The sequence below is a fragment of the Lonchura striata genome, chromosome Z (assembly GCF_050655825.1).
Source record: "Lonchura striata isolate lonStrDom1 chromosome Z, ASM5065582v1, whole genome shotgun sequence".
NCBI lineage: Eukaryota > Metazoa > Chordata > Aves > Passeriformes > Estrildidae > Lonchura > Lonchura striata.
Window position 1 is genome coordinate 86479584 of NC_140740.1, and position 19476 is coordinate 86499059.

The 19476-nt window shown below is 54.4% G+C and overlaps 1 protein-coding gene across 1 annotated transcript in view; it reads left to right on the forward strand.

Annotated features, from left to right (window-relative positions):
* MAPK4 (mitogen-activated protein kinase 4) overlaps positions 1 to 19476 on the forward strand; it is a 62288-nt gene that overhangs the window by 36867 nt on the left and 5945 nt on the right. The window contains exons 3-5 of the mRNA XM_031507514.3: positions 11293 to 11437; positions 17113 to 17274; positions 19205 to 19406. Of these exons, the coding sequence (XP_031363374.1) occupies positions 11293 to 11437; positions 17113 to 17274; positions 19205 to 19406 (509 nt within the window). The remainder of the gene's footprint in view (positions 1 to 11292; positions 11438 to 17112; positions 17275 to 19204; positions 19407 to 19476) is intronic.

Consider the following 19476-nt stretch of genomic DNA (forward strand, 5'->3'; position numbering starts at 1 on the left):
TGTGCTTGCACTAATGGCTGGGCTCTGCTAACACAAACAATTGCAGGTTGTGGTGTTGTCTCAAAGGTCACACCTCTTCTGACCTGATGATTCTCAAACCCCAAACCATCCTGCAGAGTGTCAAAACGGCAGATGTGAACCACGCTGGGTTGTGAGCAGAATTTCAAACACAGCTTGGAATACACCTACCATCCTTGCCTGGTGTGACTTTCCTCAGCCAAACACTGGGTTGGGATAACGTGGTGGGAATGGAGAGCTCCCCATCCCTGGGGTTTGCTGAGCTGGGATAACGTGGTGGGAATGGAGAGCTCCCCATCCCTGGGGGATGCCGAGCTGGGATAACGTGGTGGGAATGGAGAGCTCCCCATCCCTGGGGGATGCTGAGCTGGGATAACGTGGTGGGAATGGAGAGCTCCCCATCCCTGGGGGATGCTGAGTTGGGATAACGTGGTGGGAATGGAGAGCTCCCCATCCCTGGGGGATGCTGAGCTGGGATAACGTGGTGGGAATGGAGAGCTCCCCATCCCTGGGGGATGCTGAGCTGGGATAACGTGGTGGGAATGGAGAGCTCCCCATCCCTGGGTTTTGCTGGGATAACGTGGTGGGAATGGAGAGCTCCCCATCCCTGGGGGATGCTGAGCTGGGATAATGTGGTGGGAATGGAGAGCTCCCCATCCCTGGGGGATGCCGAGCTGGGATAACGTGGTGGGAATGGAGAGCTCCCCATCCCTGGGGTTTGCTGAGCTGGGATAACGTGGTGGGAATGGAGAATTCCCCATCCCTGGGGGATGCCGAGCTGGGATAACGTGGTGGGAATGGAGAGCTCCCCATCCCTGGGGGATGCTGAGCTGGGATAACGTGGTGGGAATGGAGAGCTCCCCATCCCTGGGGTTTGCTGAGCTGGGATAACGTGGTGGGAATGGAGAGCTCCCCATCCCTGGGGTTTGCTGAGCTGGGATAATGTGGTGGGAATGGAGAGCTCCCCATCCCTGGGGTTTGTTTAGCTGGGATAACGTGGTGGGAATGGAGAGCTCCCCATCCCTGGGGTTTGCTGAGCTGGGATAACGTGGTGGGAATGGAGAGCTCCCCATCCCTGGGGGATGCCGAGTTGGGATAACGTGGTGGGAATGGAGAGCTCCCCATCCCTGGGGTTTTGCTGAGCTGGGATAACGTGGTGGGAATGGAGAGCTCCCCATCCCTGGGGTTTTGCTGAGCTGGGATAACGTGGTGGGAATGGAGAGCTCCCCATCCCTGGGGTTTGTTTAGCTGGGATAACGTGGTGGGAATGCAGAGCTCCCCATCCCTGGGGTTTGTTTAGCTGGGATAACGTGGTGGGAATGCAGAGCTCCCCATCCCTGGGGTTTGTTTAGCTGGGATAACGTGGTGGGAATGCAGAGCTCCCCATCCCTGGGGTTTGTTTAGCTGGGATAACGTGGTGGGAATGCAGAGCTCCCCATCCCTGGGGTTTGTTTAGCTGGGATAACGTGGTGGGAATGCAGAGCTCCCCATCCCTGGGGTTTGTTTAGCTGGGATAACGTGGTGGGAATGGAGAGCTCCCCATCCCTGGGGTTTGCTGAGCTGGGATAACGTGGTGGGAATGGAGAGCTCCCCATCCCTGGGGTTTGTTTAGCTGGGATAACGTGGTGGGAATGGAGAGCTCCCCATCCCTGGGGGATGCTGAGCTGGGATAACGTGGTGGGAATGGAGAGCTCCCCATCCCTGGGGGATGCCGCGAGGCACAACAAGGAGCTGGCCTCCCCAGCTGCGAAGCAGAGCAGTTTTTGCTCTGTGTCTCCCACTCTGGCTGGTTTTGCTGCTCAGATACCTTTCTCCATGTGGTAAGAGCAGCATGGGGACATCTCTTGGTCTGAAACTTGTCCACAGTGAACAAAAGGGATTTCCAGCTGCCAAAGTCACATCCAGATCTTGGTCTGAGCCTTCCCAGGCTGCTCAGGCCTGACAAGTTTAGCGCTGTCCCAGACAGGGGAGGCTCTAAGCTCAGGTGCTTGCAGACTTTAGGGCACAGAGTAGCAGGTGTAGCAGGAGAGAACCCTCAGGAGCTGATCCTCTTCATCCATGTCTCTCTCTCTCATCCTGGATCTTCTCCAGAGCTCTCACCACCCAGCTGTGGAGGCTCCTCTCTTTTCCACCACTCTGCTCTTTCTTTATTCCTGGGAGTTTATCCCTCTGGAACATCTCCATGTTTTTGCCTTTCTCTTTGGCTGCTGCTGCTTGTGGTTTCAACACTTGGGCCTGCACCCCAGTGCCCAAATGGTGAGCGAAGAGGGGGTTGGAGGTGAAGAAAGGAGCATTCCCAGGCCCACGTGGTCCTTATCCTGGTGTAGGACAGGCAAAGCTGGGCATTTCCTGCTCACAGTCTCCATCCCTGTGGGGAATGCATTCATCCCCCCTTCCCCACCAGAATCCTCTGCCATGCTCCGCCTGTCTGCAGCTCTGCGGCCCGGCTGGCCCACAAGGTCTTGTCCCTGCCAGTGTGTCTGCAGAGGCTCTGGTCCTCCTGCTCATCTCCATCCATCCATCCATCCATCCATCCATCCATCCATCCATCATCCATCCATCCATCATCCATCCATCCATCCATCCATCATGCATCCATCATCCATCCATCCATCCATCCATCATCCATCCATCATCCATCCATCCATCCATCATCCATCATCCATCCATCCATCCATCCATCCATCCATCCATCCATCATCCATCCATCCATCCATCATCCATCCATCCATCTATCATCCATCCATCCATCCATCCATCATCCATCCATCCATCCATCATCCATCCATCCATCCATCCATCCATCATCCATCCATCCATCCATCCATCCATCCATCCATCATCCATCCATCCATCCATCCATCCATCATCCATCCATCCATCCATCCATCCATCCATCCATCCATCATCCATCCATCCATCCATCCATCCATCCATCATCCATCCATCCATCTATCATCCATCCATCCATCATCCATCCATCCATCCATCCATCCATCATCCATCCATCCATCTATCATCCATCATCCATCCATCCATCTATCATCCATCATCCATCCATCCATCCATCCATCCATCATCCATCCATCATCCATCCATCCATCCATCCATCCATCCATCCATCATCCATCCATCATCCATCCATCCATCCATCCATCCATCCATCCATCCATCATCCATCCATCCATCCATCCATCCATCCATCCATCATCCATCCATCCATCCATCCATCATCCATCCATCCATCTATCATCCATCCATCCATCCATCCATCCATCCATCCATCCATCCATCATCCATCCATCCATCCATCCCTCATCCATCTATCATCCATCCATCCATCATCCATCCATCCATCCATCCATCCATCCATCCATCCATCCCTCATCCATCTATCATCCATCCATCCATCATCCATCCATCCATCCATCATCCATCCATCCATCCATCATCCATCCATCATCCATCCATCCATCCATCCATCCATCATCCATCCATCCATCCATCCATCCATCCATCCATCATCCATCCATCCATCCATCCATCCATCCATCCATCCATCATCCATCCATCATCCATCCATCCATCCATCCATCCATCATCCATCCATCCATCATCCATCCATCCATCATCCATCCATCCATCCATCATCCATCCATCATCCATCCATCCATCCATCCATCCATCCATCCATCCATCCATCATCCATCCATCATCCATCCATCCATCCATCCATCCATCCATCCATCCATCCATCATCCATCCATCCATTCATCCATCCATCCATCCATCCATCCATCCATCCATCCATCCAACATCCATCCATCCATCCATCCATCCATCCATCCATCCATCCATCCATCATCCATCCATCATCCATCCATCCATCCATCCATCCATCATCCATCCATCCATCATCCATCCATCCATCCATCATCCATCCATCATCCATCATCCATCCATCCATCCAACATCCATCCATCCATCATCCATCCATCCATCCATCCATCCATCCATCATCCATCCATCATCCATCCATCCATCCATCCATCCATCCATCATCCATCATCCATCCATCCATCCAACATCCATCCATCCATCTGCTGGGTTTGCAGTAGGTGGGATCCTGCGCTCCGTGGTCCCTTGAGGAGGATCGCTCTGGCTCCAGGGAGGAGCCCTGGGGTTGGATGGTGGTGGATTTGGAGCACCAGCAGCTCTGTCCTCCCCGTGTGCTCCCCGTGTGCCCGCACCCATGGAAGGCAGGTTCAGTGTGCTGCCTGCCCTGAGTTGTTTCTCCTTCTGGTGTTTTCAACCAAAACACAAAATATGTGTTGTGTAAGGAATTTGGAAAAGCGTCCATTTCTCTTTGCTTTCCAGTTCCCTCACTGTGCTGTTTGATCTGACTCGATTCTTATCCAAACTGTAGTGAATCCATCACCTTTATAGATTGCCTGAGCTGCTGCCACACACACGGGAAGACAAGAGGAGAAGCAGGAAAAAGACACTAGAAAATTGCTAGGGGAAAAAAATATATAGAGCATGGAAGGGCTTAGACTTGAAACTACTTCCATTTTTCAATTAACTCCATTATGTTGTTTTTTATAAAGAGACTCTTCAGTGCAGAAAGGGCTGTGCTGAATCCACAGAATATTGTCACGAAGAGGTTATGTTCCATCTTAATTAGAACTAATTAATATGCTTTGGCTCTTGGTCTTGCTGTCTGGTTGAATCTACGTGAACGGTGAAATCCTTGTGCTGGAGCCCTGCCTCGCCAAGCTGATGGCCAGAAGTGCCTGGGCTCCTCACCACAGGTTGGGGCTGAGTCCGTGCCCAGCCCAGGTGCAGGTGGGTCCTGGTCCAGGACCTCATGATCCTGGATCCCAAAGCTGCAGTGGCATTTCTCCCAAAGCTGTGGTGGCATTTCTCCCAAAGGTGTGGTGGCATTTCTCTCAAAGGTGCAGTGGCATTTTTCCCAAAACTGCAGTGGCATTTCTCCCAAAGGTGTGGTGGCATTTCTCCCAAAACTGTGGTGGCATTTCTCCCAAAGGTGCAGTGGCATTTCTCCCAAAGGTGCAGTGGCATTTCTCCCAAAACTGCAGTGGCATTTCTCCCAAAGGTGCAGTGGCATTTTTCCCAAAACTGCAGTGGCATTTCTCCCAAAGGTGCGGTGGCATTTCTCCCAAAACTGCAGTGGCATTCCTCCCAAAGCTGCAGTGGCATTTCTCCCTAGAACCTGTTAGTCCACAGGACTGCAGCTAATTCCTGCAGGCAGCAGGACAGGAGCTCGGGTATTCCCTAAAAATAGGGATCTAGCCATGGTTGTTAGTGAGGGGAAGGTGTCAGGGCTGTGTCAGCTGCTCGAGGCTGGGACGCTGCGCTGCCCACGGGAGGACCTTGAGACAGGTCGGAAAAGTCTCGCTTTCCAGACCTCCAATAGCTCCTCCATGTATTCTCCCCTGAGGAAGGGCAGGGATAATGCAGAGCCCGGTGTGGAATGCCCCGGGAGGCAGTGGTGGGGTCCACAGGGTGGGATCCTCCATGGTGGGGTCCACGAAATGGGATCCTCCATGGTGGGGTCCATGAGATGGGGTCCTCCATAGTGGGGTCCATGAGGTGGGATCCTCCATGGTGGGGTCCATGAGGTGGGATCCTCCATGGTGGGATCCATGAGGTGGGATCCTCCATGGTGGAGTCCACGAAATGGGATCCTCCATGGTGGGGTCCATGAGGTGGGGTCCTCCATGGTGGGGTCCATGAGGTGGGATCCACCATGGTGGGGTCCATGAGGTGGGATCCACCATGGTGGGGTCCATGAGGTGGGGTCCTCCATGGTGGGGTCCATGAGGTGGGATCCTCCATGGTGGGATCCATGAGGTGGGATCCACCATGGTGGGGTCCATGAGGTGGGATCCACCTTGGTGGGGTCCATGGGGTGGGATGCTCCATGGTGGGGTCCATGAGGTGGGGTCCTCCATGGTGGGGTCCTCCATGGTGGGGTCTGGCTCCAAGGACCACGAACTGGGGGGATGGAAAGCAGCTGCAGGTTCCTCCTTGGATCCTTGGTTCCTCTGTGGGTTCTTCCTGGGCAAGCCAAGGTTTCCCAGCAGGTGGAAGCGGGGAGATGGCTTCCACTCAGACCCGGGGTGAGGGGCAGCAGGAGAGGGGAAGCACGGCGAGAATTAACCACCTCCAGGAGCCTCACCTGGCAGCAGGAAGGTCGAAGATGTGTCCATTCGGCGAGTTTTTGCAGGGAATTTTCTCCAAGACATGAGGGGAGGAAAATGCTCAGCTTGCTGTGACTTTCAGATATTTGCTCATGCATCTTGCATGGTGCAGACACCCCTGAGAGCTCAGATCCCTCTTGCTGTCAGAGAGGAGAAACACATGAGCAGCGTTAAATCCGTAAGGAGGTGGCACTCCTTCCCTGGGAGAGGGAAGAAATGGCTCCAGCTAAGAATTGCCCTGGATTACTACCCTCAGAGTTTATTTTCCTGGGGTTCTCCAATAAATTCCAGCGTCTCCGTTGTTGGGAATAATTGCAGCAGCTGAGAAGTGGTGGTTTGATCGGATAATGCCTGGGGGCTTTTGTGCTGGTTCTGACTGAGCAGCATTAGCAAAAATATAGCACCATAAAAGGAAACTTCTTAGCTAATCAGTCTCCATTACAACTTATCATGAGAAGGCCGAAATTAAAACGTTCTTTTAAAAGCAAGCCCTTTATGATTAAAAGCTTGGTGACTCGCACATTTGGGAATTGGCACAAAAACCTGCACTGGGGGAAGAGGAGTGTGATCAGCCTTGTGGTGTTTGTGGTGTTTAGGTGGAGAGATGCATCCTACAGCATCCCAGGAAATGCCCTGCAGCACAACTCCAGGTGTAGTGCAGCTGGAAACAGTCTGTGGGACTAAATCAGCAGGGATAGAGTTTTCAAATAAGCTTTTATGTGAGCTGTGTCCATGCCGTCATTGCATTTTTACGTTCTCCAAATGCTTTGTGGCATTTAAATGCAATTCAGCTTTATAACTTAATTTTATTTTGCTGCTCCTGCTGCATTTCAATCTACCTCCTTCTGTTAATGTGTTATATTTGATATAGAAAGGGCTGCTTGTGAATATTCCAGTGTTATCCCGATGCAATAACCATCCATGCCCAACCCCAGGGTGGCAGTGAGGGGTCCCTGGTGGTGCCAGGGTTATTCCCAGGCTGCGGGGACACGTCCCGTGGCTCCAGCAGGGCTGGGAGCTCTTGGCTCTGGTGACAAATCCAGGTGGGCTCAGGAGCAGGAGGGCCTTGCTTCAGAGACCGGATGGCCTTCATCCCATGGATGCTGCTGAGAGCTTCTCCTGGGAACAAGGTCAGGCATCCCAAACTCCATCCCCACTGCCAGCACAGTGGGGCTGGGCTGAGGAGCGCCCCAAACATCCCCACTGCCAGCACAGTGGGGTGAGGACTGCCCCAAACATCCTCAGTGCCAGCACAGTGGGGTGAGGACTCCCCAAACATCCCCACTGCCAGCACAGTGGGGTGAGGAGCGCCCAAAACATCCTCAGTGCCAGCACAGTGGGGTGAGGAGCTGCCCCAAACATCCCCACTGCCAGCACAGTGGGGTGAGGACTGCCCCAAACATCCCCACTGCCAGCACAGTGGGGTGAGGACTCCCCAAACATCCTCAGTGCCAGCACAGTGGGGTGAGGACTCCCCAAACATCCCCACTGCCAGCACAGTGGGGTGAGGAGCGCCCAAAACATCCTCAGTGCCAGCACAGTGGGGTGAGGACTGCCCCAAACATCCCCACTGCCAGCACAGTGGGGTGAGGAGCGCCCAAAACATCCCCACTGCCAGCACAGTGGGGTGAGGACTGCCCCAAACATCCCCACTGCCAGCACAGTGGGGTGAGGAGCTGCCCCAAACATCCCCACTGCCAGCACAGTGGGGTGAGGAGCTGCCCCAAACATCCCCACTGCCAGCACAGTGGGGTGAGGAGCGCCCAAAACATCCCCACTGCCAGCACAGTGGGGTGAGGACTCCCCAAACATCCTCAGTGCCAGCACAGTGGGGTGAGGACTGCCCCAAACATCCCCACTGCCAGCACAGTGGGGTGAGGACTGCCCAAACATCCCCACTGCCAGCACAGTGGGGTGAGGACTCCCCAAACATCCCCACTGCCAGCACAGTGGGGTGAGGACTCCCCAAACATCCCCACTGCCAGCACAGTGGGGTGAGGACTCCCCAAACATCCCCACTGCCAGCACAGTGGGGCTGGGCTGAGGAGCGCCCCAAACATCCTCAGTGCCAGCACAGTGGGGTGAGGACTCCCCAAACATCCTCAGTGCCAGCACAGTGGGGTGAGGACTCCCCAAACATCCCCAGTGCCAGCACAGAGGGGTGAGGAGCTGTCCCAATCATCCCCACTGCCAGCACAGTGGGGTGAGGACTCCCCAAACATCCTCAGTGCCAGCACAGTGGGGTGAGGAGCGCCCCAAACATCCTCAGTGCCAGCACAGTGGGGTGAGGACTGCCCCAAACATCCCCACTGCCAGCACAGTGGGGTGAGGACTGCCCCAAACATCCTCAGTGCCAGCACAGAGGGGTGAGGACTGCCCCAAACATCCCCACTGCCAGCACAGTGGGGTGAGGACTGCCCCAAACATCCTCAGTGCCAGCACAGAGGGGTGAGGACTGCCCCAAACATCCCCACTGCCAGCACAGTGGGGCCGGGCTGAGGAGCTGCCCCTCGCCATGCCAGAGGATGATTTGTCAGGCAAGGCTCAGGCTCAGTGCAGAGGAACAGGTTTTCCCATCCCTGAATCAGCTAGGTGCTCCCCAGAAGGATTTTCCCACTTTTCCCCTGGCTTGTTGTTGTGGGAGTCTTGGCTGAGAGCCCTTGGCAGTTCTGCACCCCTCGCAGACAGGTCTGATACCAGAGGCTTTCCTTCCACACTGTGCTGTGGATCCATCCTGATGCTTTTGATTTTCTGGCCAATGTCTCCCATGAAGGGGGATTGGGATTCATAGGACACATCCAAGCCTCCAGAGGTGACCTGGGATGACTCGGGCAGGTGTGATCCGCAGCTCTGTGCTGCCACAGCCATCTGTCCTTTGCAGGTGGTGCTGCACTACCATGGTGACAAACAGCCCGTGCCCTGCCTGGTGGAGCCCTGAGGTGTCCCTGTCCCCACTGGTGTTCCCCAGATCCCGTGGGGCAGCAGCGCAGCCCTGGGGGCAGGATTCCCTGCGCTGGGAAGTGACCGCGAGGAGCTCTGCTGCTTTTCCCCCTCCTGATCCCTTTCTGTTCAGGATGCAGGAGCTCTGCTGCCCATTCTGTCCTGAGCCCTCTCTGCTCAGGGTGGAGAAGCTTCTGCCTGTTCCTGTCATGAGCCCTCTCTGCTGAGAATGGAGGAGCTCTGCTGCCTTTTCCCCCTCCTGATCCCTCTCTCCTCAGGGTGGAGGAGCTCTGCTGCTTTTCCTCCTCCTGAGAGCTCTCTGCTCAGGGTGGAGGAGCTGCTGCCTGTTCCTGTCTTGAACCCTCCCTGATCAGGATGGAGGAGCTCTGCTGCCAGTTCCTGTCCTGAACCCTCTGTGCTCAGGATGGAGGAGCTGCTGCCTGTTCTGTCCTGATCCCTTTCTGCTCGGGGTGGAGGAGCTCTGCTTTCCCTCCTCCTGATCCCTCTCTGCTCAGGGTGCAGGAGCTCTCTATCCATTCCCCTCCTGATCCCTCTCTGCTCAGGGTGCAGGAGCTCTACTGCCTTTTCCCCCTCCTGATCCCTCTCTGCTCAGGGTGCAGGAGCTCTGCTGTCCATTCCCCTCCTGATCCCTCTCTGCTCAGGATAGAGGAGCTCTACTGTCCATTCCCCTCCTGATCCCTCTCTGTTTGGGGTGCAGGAGCTCTCTATCCATTCCCCTCCTGATCCCTCTCTGCTCAGGGTGCAGGAGCTCTCTATCCATTCCCCTCCTGATCCCTCTCTGTTTGGGGTGCAGGAGCTCTGTATCCATTCCCCTCCTGATCCCTCTCTGCTCAGGGTGCAGGAGCTCTCTATCCATTCCCCTCCTGATCCCTCTCTGTTTGGGGTGGAGAAGCTCTCTATCCATTCCCCTCCTGATCCCTCTCTGCTCAGGGTGCAGGAGCTCTCTATCCATTCCTCCTCCTGATCCCTCTCTGTTTGGGGTGCAGGAGCTCTCTATCCATTCCCCTCCTGATCCCTCTCTGTTTGGGGTGGAGAAGCTCTCTATCCATTCCTCCTCCTGATCCCTCTCTGTTTGGGGTGCAGGAGCTCTCTATCCATTCCTCCTCCTGATCCCTCTCTGCTCAGGGTGCAGGAGCTCTCTATCCATTCCCCTCCTGATCCCTCTCTGCTCAGGGTGCAGGAGCTCTCTATCCATTCCCCTCCTGATCCCTCTCTGTTTGGGGTGCAGGAGCTCTCTATCCATTCCCCTCCTGATCCCTCTCTGCTCAGGGTGCAGGAGCTCTCTATCCATTCCCCTCCTGATCCCTCTCTGCTCAGGGTGCAGGAGCTCTCTATCCATCCCCTCCTGATCCCTCTCTGTTTGGGGTGGAGAAGCTCTCTATCCATTCCCCTCCTGATCCCTCTCTGTTTGGGGTGCAGGAGCTCTCTATCCATTCCCCTCCTGATCCCTCTCTGTTTGGGGTGGAGAAGCTCTCTATCCATTCCCCTCCTGATCCCTCTCTGTTTGGGGTGCAGGAGCTCTCTATCCATTCCCCTCCTGATCCCTCTCTGTTTGGGGTGGAGAAGCTCTCTATCCATTCCCCTCCTGATCCCTCTCTGTTTGGGGTGCAGGAGCTCTCTATCCATTCCCCTCCTGATCCCTCTCTGCTCAGGGTGCAGGAGCTCTCTATCCATTCCTCCTCCTGATCCCTCTCTGTTTGGGGTGCAGGAGCTCTCTATCCATTCCCCTCCTGATCCCTCTCTGCTCAGGGTGCAGGAGCTCTCTATCCATTCCCCTCCTGATCCCTCTCTGTTTGGGGTGCAGGAGCTCTCTATCCATTCCCCTCCTGATCCCTCTCTGCTCAGGGTGCAGGAGCTCTCTATCCATTCCCCTCCTGATCCCTCTGTGCTCAGGGTGCAGGAGCTCTCTATCCATTCCCCTCCTGATCCCTCTCTCTTTGGGGTGCAGGAGCTCTCTATCCATTCCCCTCCTGATCCCTCTCTGTTTGGGGTGCAGGAGCTCTCTATCCATTCCCCTCCTGATCCCTCTCTGCTCAGGGTGCAGGAGCTCTCTATCCATTCCCCTCCTGATCCCTCTCTGCTGTTGCAGGGGTACCTCTCCGAAGGCTTGGTGACCAAGTGGTACCGCTCCCCCCGCCTCCTCCTGTCGCCCAACAACTACACCAAAGCCATCGACATGTGGGCAGCTGGCTGCATCCTGGCCGAGATGCTGACTGGGAGGATGCTCTTCGCTGGTAAGTTTCTGTCTCCCGTTGATTCACTTTTCTCCCTTCCTTGCTACCCAATTCCGAGGCTAGCCCGGCAGAGGGAATTTCCCTGTGTGAGGAGAGGAGGTGCTGGTGCCCTGTTCCAGCAGGTTTGTACTCTATTCCATGGATTTGGATCGTGATTGGTGTCTCCAAGTTATTTATTTTCTTTATGGGAAGATATTTGAATGACCTGTAACTTTTAGGATTTACCTGTGAGCACGGATTGCAGCTGTAAAGGTGAGGTGCAAGAAAAGAAGACAACAAAAGCACAGCAAGGAGTTATCAATGCAGCATTCAAAGCTCAGCTCTGACGTTATTGAGAAGAAAATATGCATTTAACAGAGTCCCAAAAATGCTGTGTGGGGAGCAAAGCTGTACTTCCCAGGCTGGGACACGGAGCCATCACTGAGGGATGCTGCAGCTCCTCCCGGGATGTCCTCTGTGCCTGCCAGCACTCTGAACGACAAGGCTTAACGCCTTTTGTGAGCAGCTGTTTGCAGAGTTGTGTAAATAAATAATCAGACCCGTTAATAATGGAGGAGAACGTTTCCTTCGCAGATACCTCAGCGAAGAAGAGCTCTGCAGACTTAGTCTGCAGCTGCTCTGCTGCTGCCTCCCCACTCCTGCCTGCATCTTCCATATTTCTTTTGTGAAAGCTTAAAAATAAGCAGTCAGTACCATTATGAAGCGATCATTAAAAGTGCCTCCCTTTCCTTCCTTCTTTTTGTCCTCAATTTCACCAAAACTCTCCAGCTCAAGGATTTCAGCTTTGAAAACTGTTCGTTTAGGCTGTCTGCTCCTGGTGTTTCCTTGGGATATGTTCTAGGAGCAGGGACACCTGCACGTGCAGGGCATTGTCTGACCTTGCTGGGAGATGCTGCACTCTGTTCCCCTGCACTTATTCCTCACGCCAAACAGCAAAACAGGAGCTGTTTCTGAGCTCCCGAGCATTTCTGGCTTTCCACACTCTGCCTGACCCCTCTCTCAGCCCCAGCTTGGGTTTCTTTTTGCTCTTTGTGGATCCCATGGGACAGGTAATTTTGGCTGAGGTATCCAAGGCGGTGCTTTAAGCTCATTTCGAGGTAAGACAGAGGCAGAAGTAGTCCTGGGATGGGATTGATCTGTCCTCTGCCCCAGAGCAGGAACCTCCCCAGGTTGGTTCCTGACAGCCCTCAGCAGGCGCAGAGCAGAGGTGATTTGGTGATCAGAGGTGGGGTTTGGCACACCACAGGCTGGGCTCAGCCCGACACACGCTGCGAGCATCCCGTGAAATCACTGAATCATCCCCAGGGGCTGGCAGGATGCTTGGTTAATGGGCGGGGATCAAAACCAAGCTCAGAATAACTCCTTTTGGGTGGCTTTCAAAATCTGTCATTGTCATGGGAAGTTCCGGGCCCCTCCTGTGCCAGCAGGCACAGCAGGGCCAGGGTAGGAGCCTGGCAGCAGGCAGGATGCCCGTGGTGTCCAGAGAGGAGGGGAGTAAAGCCCAGCCCCTCAGAGCAGCTAAAGCTCACAAACACCTGCACAGCAGCATGAATTCCCCTCTGCTCTTGCTCTTCTCTTTGCTCAGGAGAAGGAGCTCACCCCACGCCAGCTGCAGCCTCCCTGCAGGCAGGATGAGGGCTTCTCAGAGCTGCAGGATGTTTCTCACAGCTGCAGGATGAGTTTCTCACAGCTGCAGGATGAGTTTCTCAGAGTTGCAGCCTCTCTCCCTGCAGGATGAGAGTTTCTCAAAGCTGCAGCCTCCCTCCCTGCAGGCAGGATGAGTTTCTCAAAGCTGCAGGATGAGGGTTTCTCAGAGATGCAGGAGTTTCTCAGAGCTTCAGGATGAGAGTTTCTCAGAACTACAGACTCTCTCCTTGCAGGATGAGTTTCACTGAGCTGCAGGGTGAGAGTTTCACAGAGATGTAGGATAAGAGTTTCACAGAACTACAGCTTCTCTCCCTGCAAGATGAGTTTCTCAGAGCTGCAGGATGAGTTTCTCTGAGCTGCAGGATGCCAGGGTTTCACAGAGATGCAGGATGAGTTTCACTGAGCTGCAGGATGAGAGTTTCACAGAACTACAACCTCTCTCCCTGCAGGATGAGTTTCACTGAGCTGCAGGGTGAGTTTCTCTCAGCTGCAGGATGAGTTTCATTGAGCTACAACCTCTCTCCCTGCAAGATGAGAGTTTCTCTGAGCTGCAGGATGAGGGTTTCCCAGAGATGCAGGATGAGTTTCTCAGAGCTGCAGGATGAGTTTCTCTGAGCTGCAGGATGAGAGTTTCACAGAGCAATAGCCTCTCTCCCTGCAGGATGAGGGTTTCTGTGAGCTGTAGGATGAGTTTCACAGAACTACAGCCTCCCTCCCTGCAGGATGAGAGTTTCTCTGAGCTGCAGGATGAGTTTCACAGAACTACAGCCTCCCTCCCTGCAGGGTGAGGGTTTCACAGAGCTGCAGGATGAGTTTCTCAGAGTTGCAGCCTCTCTCCCTGCAGGATGAGGGTTTCTCAGAGTTGTAGGATGAGGGTTTCACAGAACTACAGCCTCCCTGCAGGATGAGAGTTTCTCTGAGCTGTAGGATGAGGGTTTCACAGAACTACAGCCTCCCTCCCTGCAGGATGAGAGTTTCTCTGAGCTGTAGGATGAGGGTTTCACAGAACTACAGCCTCTCTCCCTGCAGGATGAGGGTTTCTCAGAGCCCTGGGTGCCAGCCAGCGCCCCGTGGGGAGTGGCAGCCGTGTAGCTCATAGAAAGCCTCCAGCCTGCAGCAGCACCTTGCCCTGGTAAATGGTTTCTTGAGAGTGCGTCAGCAGCGCAGTTTAAATTGAGTGCTGAGCATAAATCAATATAATTAACTCGGCAGTCTATCTGGGGTGCTTAAGCCAGGCAGGTGAATGAAGGTGATTGGTTATTCGGAGTAGATGCCACTCACTGCTCCCATCCTCCCACACGAGTTACTGGACGCGCAGCAAAAAGGGACCCCAGCCCCTTCCAGAGGCCCTTCCCTGGGTGCTGTGGGCTTGGCAGAGCCCTGGGAGGCCACAGCAGACCTGGCTGTCCCCAGGCTCACAGCGTGCAGCTCCTGCCCAGCACCTGGAACATGGCTTGCAGGCCTCGGGAGAGCTTCCCCACGGAAAACAGGGGAGAGCACCCATAGCTGAGCACCTACAGCTCCCTCCTGTGTCCCTTCCACCAAAAGATGCAGCAGTGGGAGCAGGAGTGAATGGGAAAAAGGGAGAAAAGAGGAGAAAAATGGAGAAGAGATCTGTTCTTGCGGATCTCCATGGGGTCCACCAGTGGTGCTGTGCCTCTGAACAAGAGCTAGAGATGGCACAGGGGCTTTTCCCATGGCATCAGGGCTTACTCCCAGCCTTGGGTGCTTCCCTGGGACTTGGCTGCAAGCCTGGAGAAGGTTCTCTTTTCCAAGATGTGGTGCAGAGCTCCTCGTTCTCCCCTGGGTAACAACAGCCTGCTGCGTTTATTCTGCCTGTGGTTCGTGTTCCCCTTTTCAGGAGTTAATGCCTTCAGGAAAAGGTCCCTGGGAATTCCATAAATAGAGGATAATGGAAGAGAATGGGGTTTCTGGAGAGCCATAATTCAAGGCTTCCAGTACTGCATTAGCAGCTTCTTTGTGTGACTAAACACGGTGTCTTTTGGCTGCCAGGTATCTTCAGAGAGCAGTGGCTGGGGCTGCACCAAGAGAAGAGCCACCAAGGCTTTGTGACTTTCATCACCCTGTAATTTTGGTCACAGCTTGGGAATTAGCCTGACTAACAAGGTGTTCATTTCGTGGCAGATACCTTTGGTTTCCCCTGGAGTCACGCTGTGAATCTCTGAGTGACCTAAAATTAGCTCTTCTGTAGGAAAGGGAATTAATCTGCCCAGGATTGATATGGGAAGGGCGTCCCTCCTTTTGTCCTCTTTGCTTTTCCTGTGGCTCTGTGAGTCTGGAAAACTCATGCTGACCCACAGGTGTGGCAGGCACATTCTTCTCTCTCTCAGGATTTTTTCAAAGAGGAGCACAGAGGAAAGAAAGAGAAAATTTTTATTTCTGCTCCTTGTTTTTCCCATGTGGAATGTGTTTGGAGAATTGTTTACCTAGGGTGATTGCTTGGTTGGATTCTGGTGAGGATTTTTTGAGCCTGGTGGCCAATCCAACCCACCTGGGGCTGGGCTCTCAGAGAGGGGCACGAGTTGTGAGGAGTTAGGTATGGTAGGTAGAAAAAGTAGGTTTGTATTTTTAGTATCTCCTTTAAATAGTATATTGATGTATTATAGCCTAGTTATAATACAGAAATCATTCAGCCTCTTGAGCTGGAGCAGACATCATAATTTCTTCCCATGGGTTCATTTGCAATACTCAGGGAGCTCTGGGCTGTGGAGGGGAGCCCCTGCAAGCACCGGGCTGCCTCGGGACAAGTGGTCCCCATCCCCTGTGGCCTCTCCCACCCTCCCTGCTGGCTGATCACAAGTGTGGCCGTGGATGAGCTCAGCTCTCCTTGTCGTGGATCAGACGCGTCCTGCTCACTGTTGGAGCAGCCCGAAGTGCAGGACTGGGACAGCAGGGCTTGGTAGCCCAAAAACCCCCGTTGTTCAGGCTGCCCCAGGGGTCTGGGTGTTGGGATGACCTTAAGATTGTAAAAGCCTTTGTTTCTTAGCCTGCACAGCCAAAGCTGTTTGAAACGCGCAGGGTCGGCTTCTCAAGGTTGTTTATTGTTCCTTTTCTTTAACATTCTTTCTCTGACCTGCTGAGCTCTGTCCAGCAGCTCGGCCATGGCATTCTGTTCTCCATCTTGGGTGGCATTTACATTTTATACCAAAAACTGTGTGTGCCATGTTTACAATAATGTGCCAGTATCTGTCATTTATGTTGGACAGTTTGTCTCTACCTTAAACCAACAGAAAAGTGTCACCAGCACAGCAAGACATGGAGGGCAAGGAGAAGGAGAAGGCCAGGACATGCTCAAATCCCTCCATCTTGTCCCCTTGAACCCCACTGGAAAACCCCCAAAATTCTACTTTTTCACCCTGTGTTAATTCAACCACCACGCCACTCAAACCCTTGTGGCTTGTAACTCCTCACACAGAGTTGGCAGCTTTTTCCATGAGCTAAAATCAAAGCCATGGTTGTTTTTGTCTTGTGCCAGGGTCTGGGGACAGCCAGGGCAGCCAGAGGGGTGAGCTGGGCTCCGGCAGTGCCTCTGAGGACGCAGCATTTCCAGCCAGCCCTCCTGGCAGGCAGGGATTCAACGGCGCGGCTCCGCGCTCCTGCCGGGCTCCTCTGGAAATCCTCCACGGAGCTCTTGGTGCCATCCAGGAGCACCTGAGGAGTGGGATTGGCACTCACTAACGAGGTGCCCTGCTTGGCTCTGCTGCTCCTCTCCTCTCACTGACCGGCAGCCAGCCCTGAGCGGGGCTTGGGGTCGTACGGATAAATACATCCTGAAGGAAAAGGGCTGCAAACACGGCACGTGGCAGCCGGGGGGACTGCCACCACCAGAGCCGTGACTTGGTGCCCAGCAGCTGCTGGGAGCCGGTCAGAAAACACCTTTCCTCTTGGGGTTGGGCACCTGCGTTCCTCTAAAGGTGGAGCTCGGGACGCCCGGAGCTGACAGCACCCCACGCCCGCCCCAGTCTAACTCCCGCGCCTCGTCTCACCGCGCCCTTCTTCCCGTGCAGGGGGCCACGAGCTGGAGCAGATGCAGCTGATTCTGGAGACAATCCCCGTCATCCACCAGGAGGACAAGGAGGAGCTGCTGAAGGTGATGCCCATGTTCATCAACAGCACGTGGGAGGTGCGGAAGCCGCTGCGCAAGCTGCTGCCCGAGGTGGACGGTGAAGGTACCGTGCTGGCCGCTGGCTCGGCGGGGCTTCCCCCGGCTGCCGTGTGCTCGGAGCCGTCTCCTTGGAGTGCCACAGGAGCTGTCTCAGGCCTAAGGCCTGGGAAAGGCTGGAGAAGGGGCTGCACATCCCTGGCTGTAGCGCAGACATCACAGAATCACGAGGTTGGAAGAGACCTCTGAGATCATCAAGTCCAACACATGCCCCAACACCACAACTAGACCATAGCACCAAGTGCCAAGTCCAGTCTTTTTTTAAACATATCCAGAGATGGTCATTCCACCACCTCCCCAGGAAGACAAATCCAGTATTTTATTATTCTTTCAATGAAAAAGTTTTTTCCTAATATCCCCACTGCTGTCCCCTCGCAGGCGGCCTGTCCCTGGGCCCTGCCACGGGACAGCACTCATGGTGCTGCATATTGCTCACAGCTGGCTCCTAAGGGTGAAACACACTTCCAAAGCCCTTTGGAGGTACATCCCTGGCTTCCCGTGTGTCTCCCCGAGCTCTGAGCGAGGACTCAGCCCAGAGGTCCCTTCCAAGCCCCGTCGGCTCCTCGCTGTGCTGGCCTGAGCACAGTTGTGCAGCACAGCGAGGGACAGGCTTTTCCTTCCTTGTCTGGACCAACACCCCGGCTCCTGAGGTGTTACAGACAGCATCAGCCAGTGCTCTCTGAGCTCCTTCTGAGGCTTAAACCCGGCCTGGCCACCTGCTTTTGGGAGGTCAGGACCAGGCTGGGCTCCCGTTTGCTGTGTGGCTCCTCATTTGGGACATGCCCTGGTGCCACGACATCCCCGGCGCCGGGGCAGCCGTGTCAGCCTCTGCAAGCAGCAGCAGGATTATTCCCTGCCGTGGCTGCAGGAGGAAAGGTCACCCGCACCCCTGACACAATTCATTGTCATTTTCCCGCCTCGCTGCCCCGCGGTGCATCACAATATTTAGCCTGTAATGTGTTGTTGTGACCTTATGGAGTAATTGATTCCTTTCTGCTTAATTAGTCCGGGCGGTGAGGTAATCTCGTGGGAGACAGTCGTAAATTGGTTAATGTTTAAGCTCTGGGGCAGCACGTGTGGCTGTCCTTTCTGCCGAGGGGTCCTGCCCCTACAGAAACTGTCCCATTCACACGGTAACATCTTTAATGGGGATGTTCCTGAAGGCTTCAATGCGAAGCTGTATCTGAAAAAAGGCATTATTCCTATTTTTATTGCTTGAACTCAAAGGGACTTTCCCATGAACAACAGGACAAGCAACAACTTCAGCAACAGGATTTTACCTTTACACATAGCCTCAGTAGAAGGAATTATCAAAGCAATCATAGCAAACACTCTGCATTTAGGTTTAATTGCACTTACATTTCCTGCCATCACAGAAAGAGTTCACGCACCACAGTCTTCCTAAAACTATTTTAGCCACTCATAATTCTTCAAACATTGATGGGTGAAATAATTTCGTAGCATCAGTCACGCCAAAGGCTTTCAAAAATTGCAGTAAATACCATCTGCTTCATGCAGATTGTACCTAAGACGTGAAATTGGCGTGCTTGCCCAGTGGATGTGAGGGCGTGGAGTCAGACCCAGCTCAAATCCCAGATCCCAGATCCCAGATCCGAAGGCTGTTTTGGGGTGAGATGTCAGCTCAGTGCGGGGCTGTCACGCCGGGTGTGTGATGCACGCCTGCAGTCCTGCACAGGTGCCAGGGTGCTCTGCAGTCGCTGCCCCAGCTGTGCTGCAGGGCTGCAGCGTTGCTCCCCTGCAGGCTCACAGCTCCCGTGAGGAGCAGGGGGACACAGCAAGGACAGAAGTGCCCGGCTTGGGTCCACCTGGGGATGGCCTTTAACCCATCCCTTACGGCAGGGGGATTTGTTCAGGGGGCTGGCGAGGCAGTTCCTGCTTTTGAGGAATTGGTGAGCTTGTTTGTCTCTGGCTCGCAGCGATTGATTTTCTGGAGAAAATACTGACATTTAACCCCATGGATCGATTAACGGCCGAGATGGGCCTGCAGCACCCCTACATGAGCCCGTACTCCTGCCCCGAGGACGAGCCGGTGTCCCAGCACCCGTTCCGCATCGAGGACGAGATCGACGACATCCTGCTGATGGAGGCCAACCAGAGCCAGATGTCCACCTGGGACAGGTAGGGCGCCAGGGCGGGCTGGAGAGCAGATCCTGCCTGCAGTGCTCCGGGCAGAGCACTCTGAGTGCTG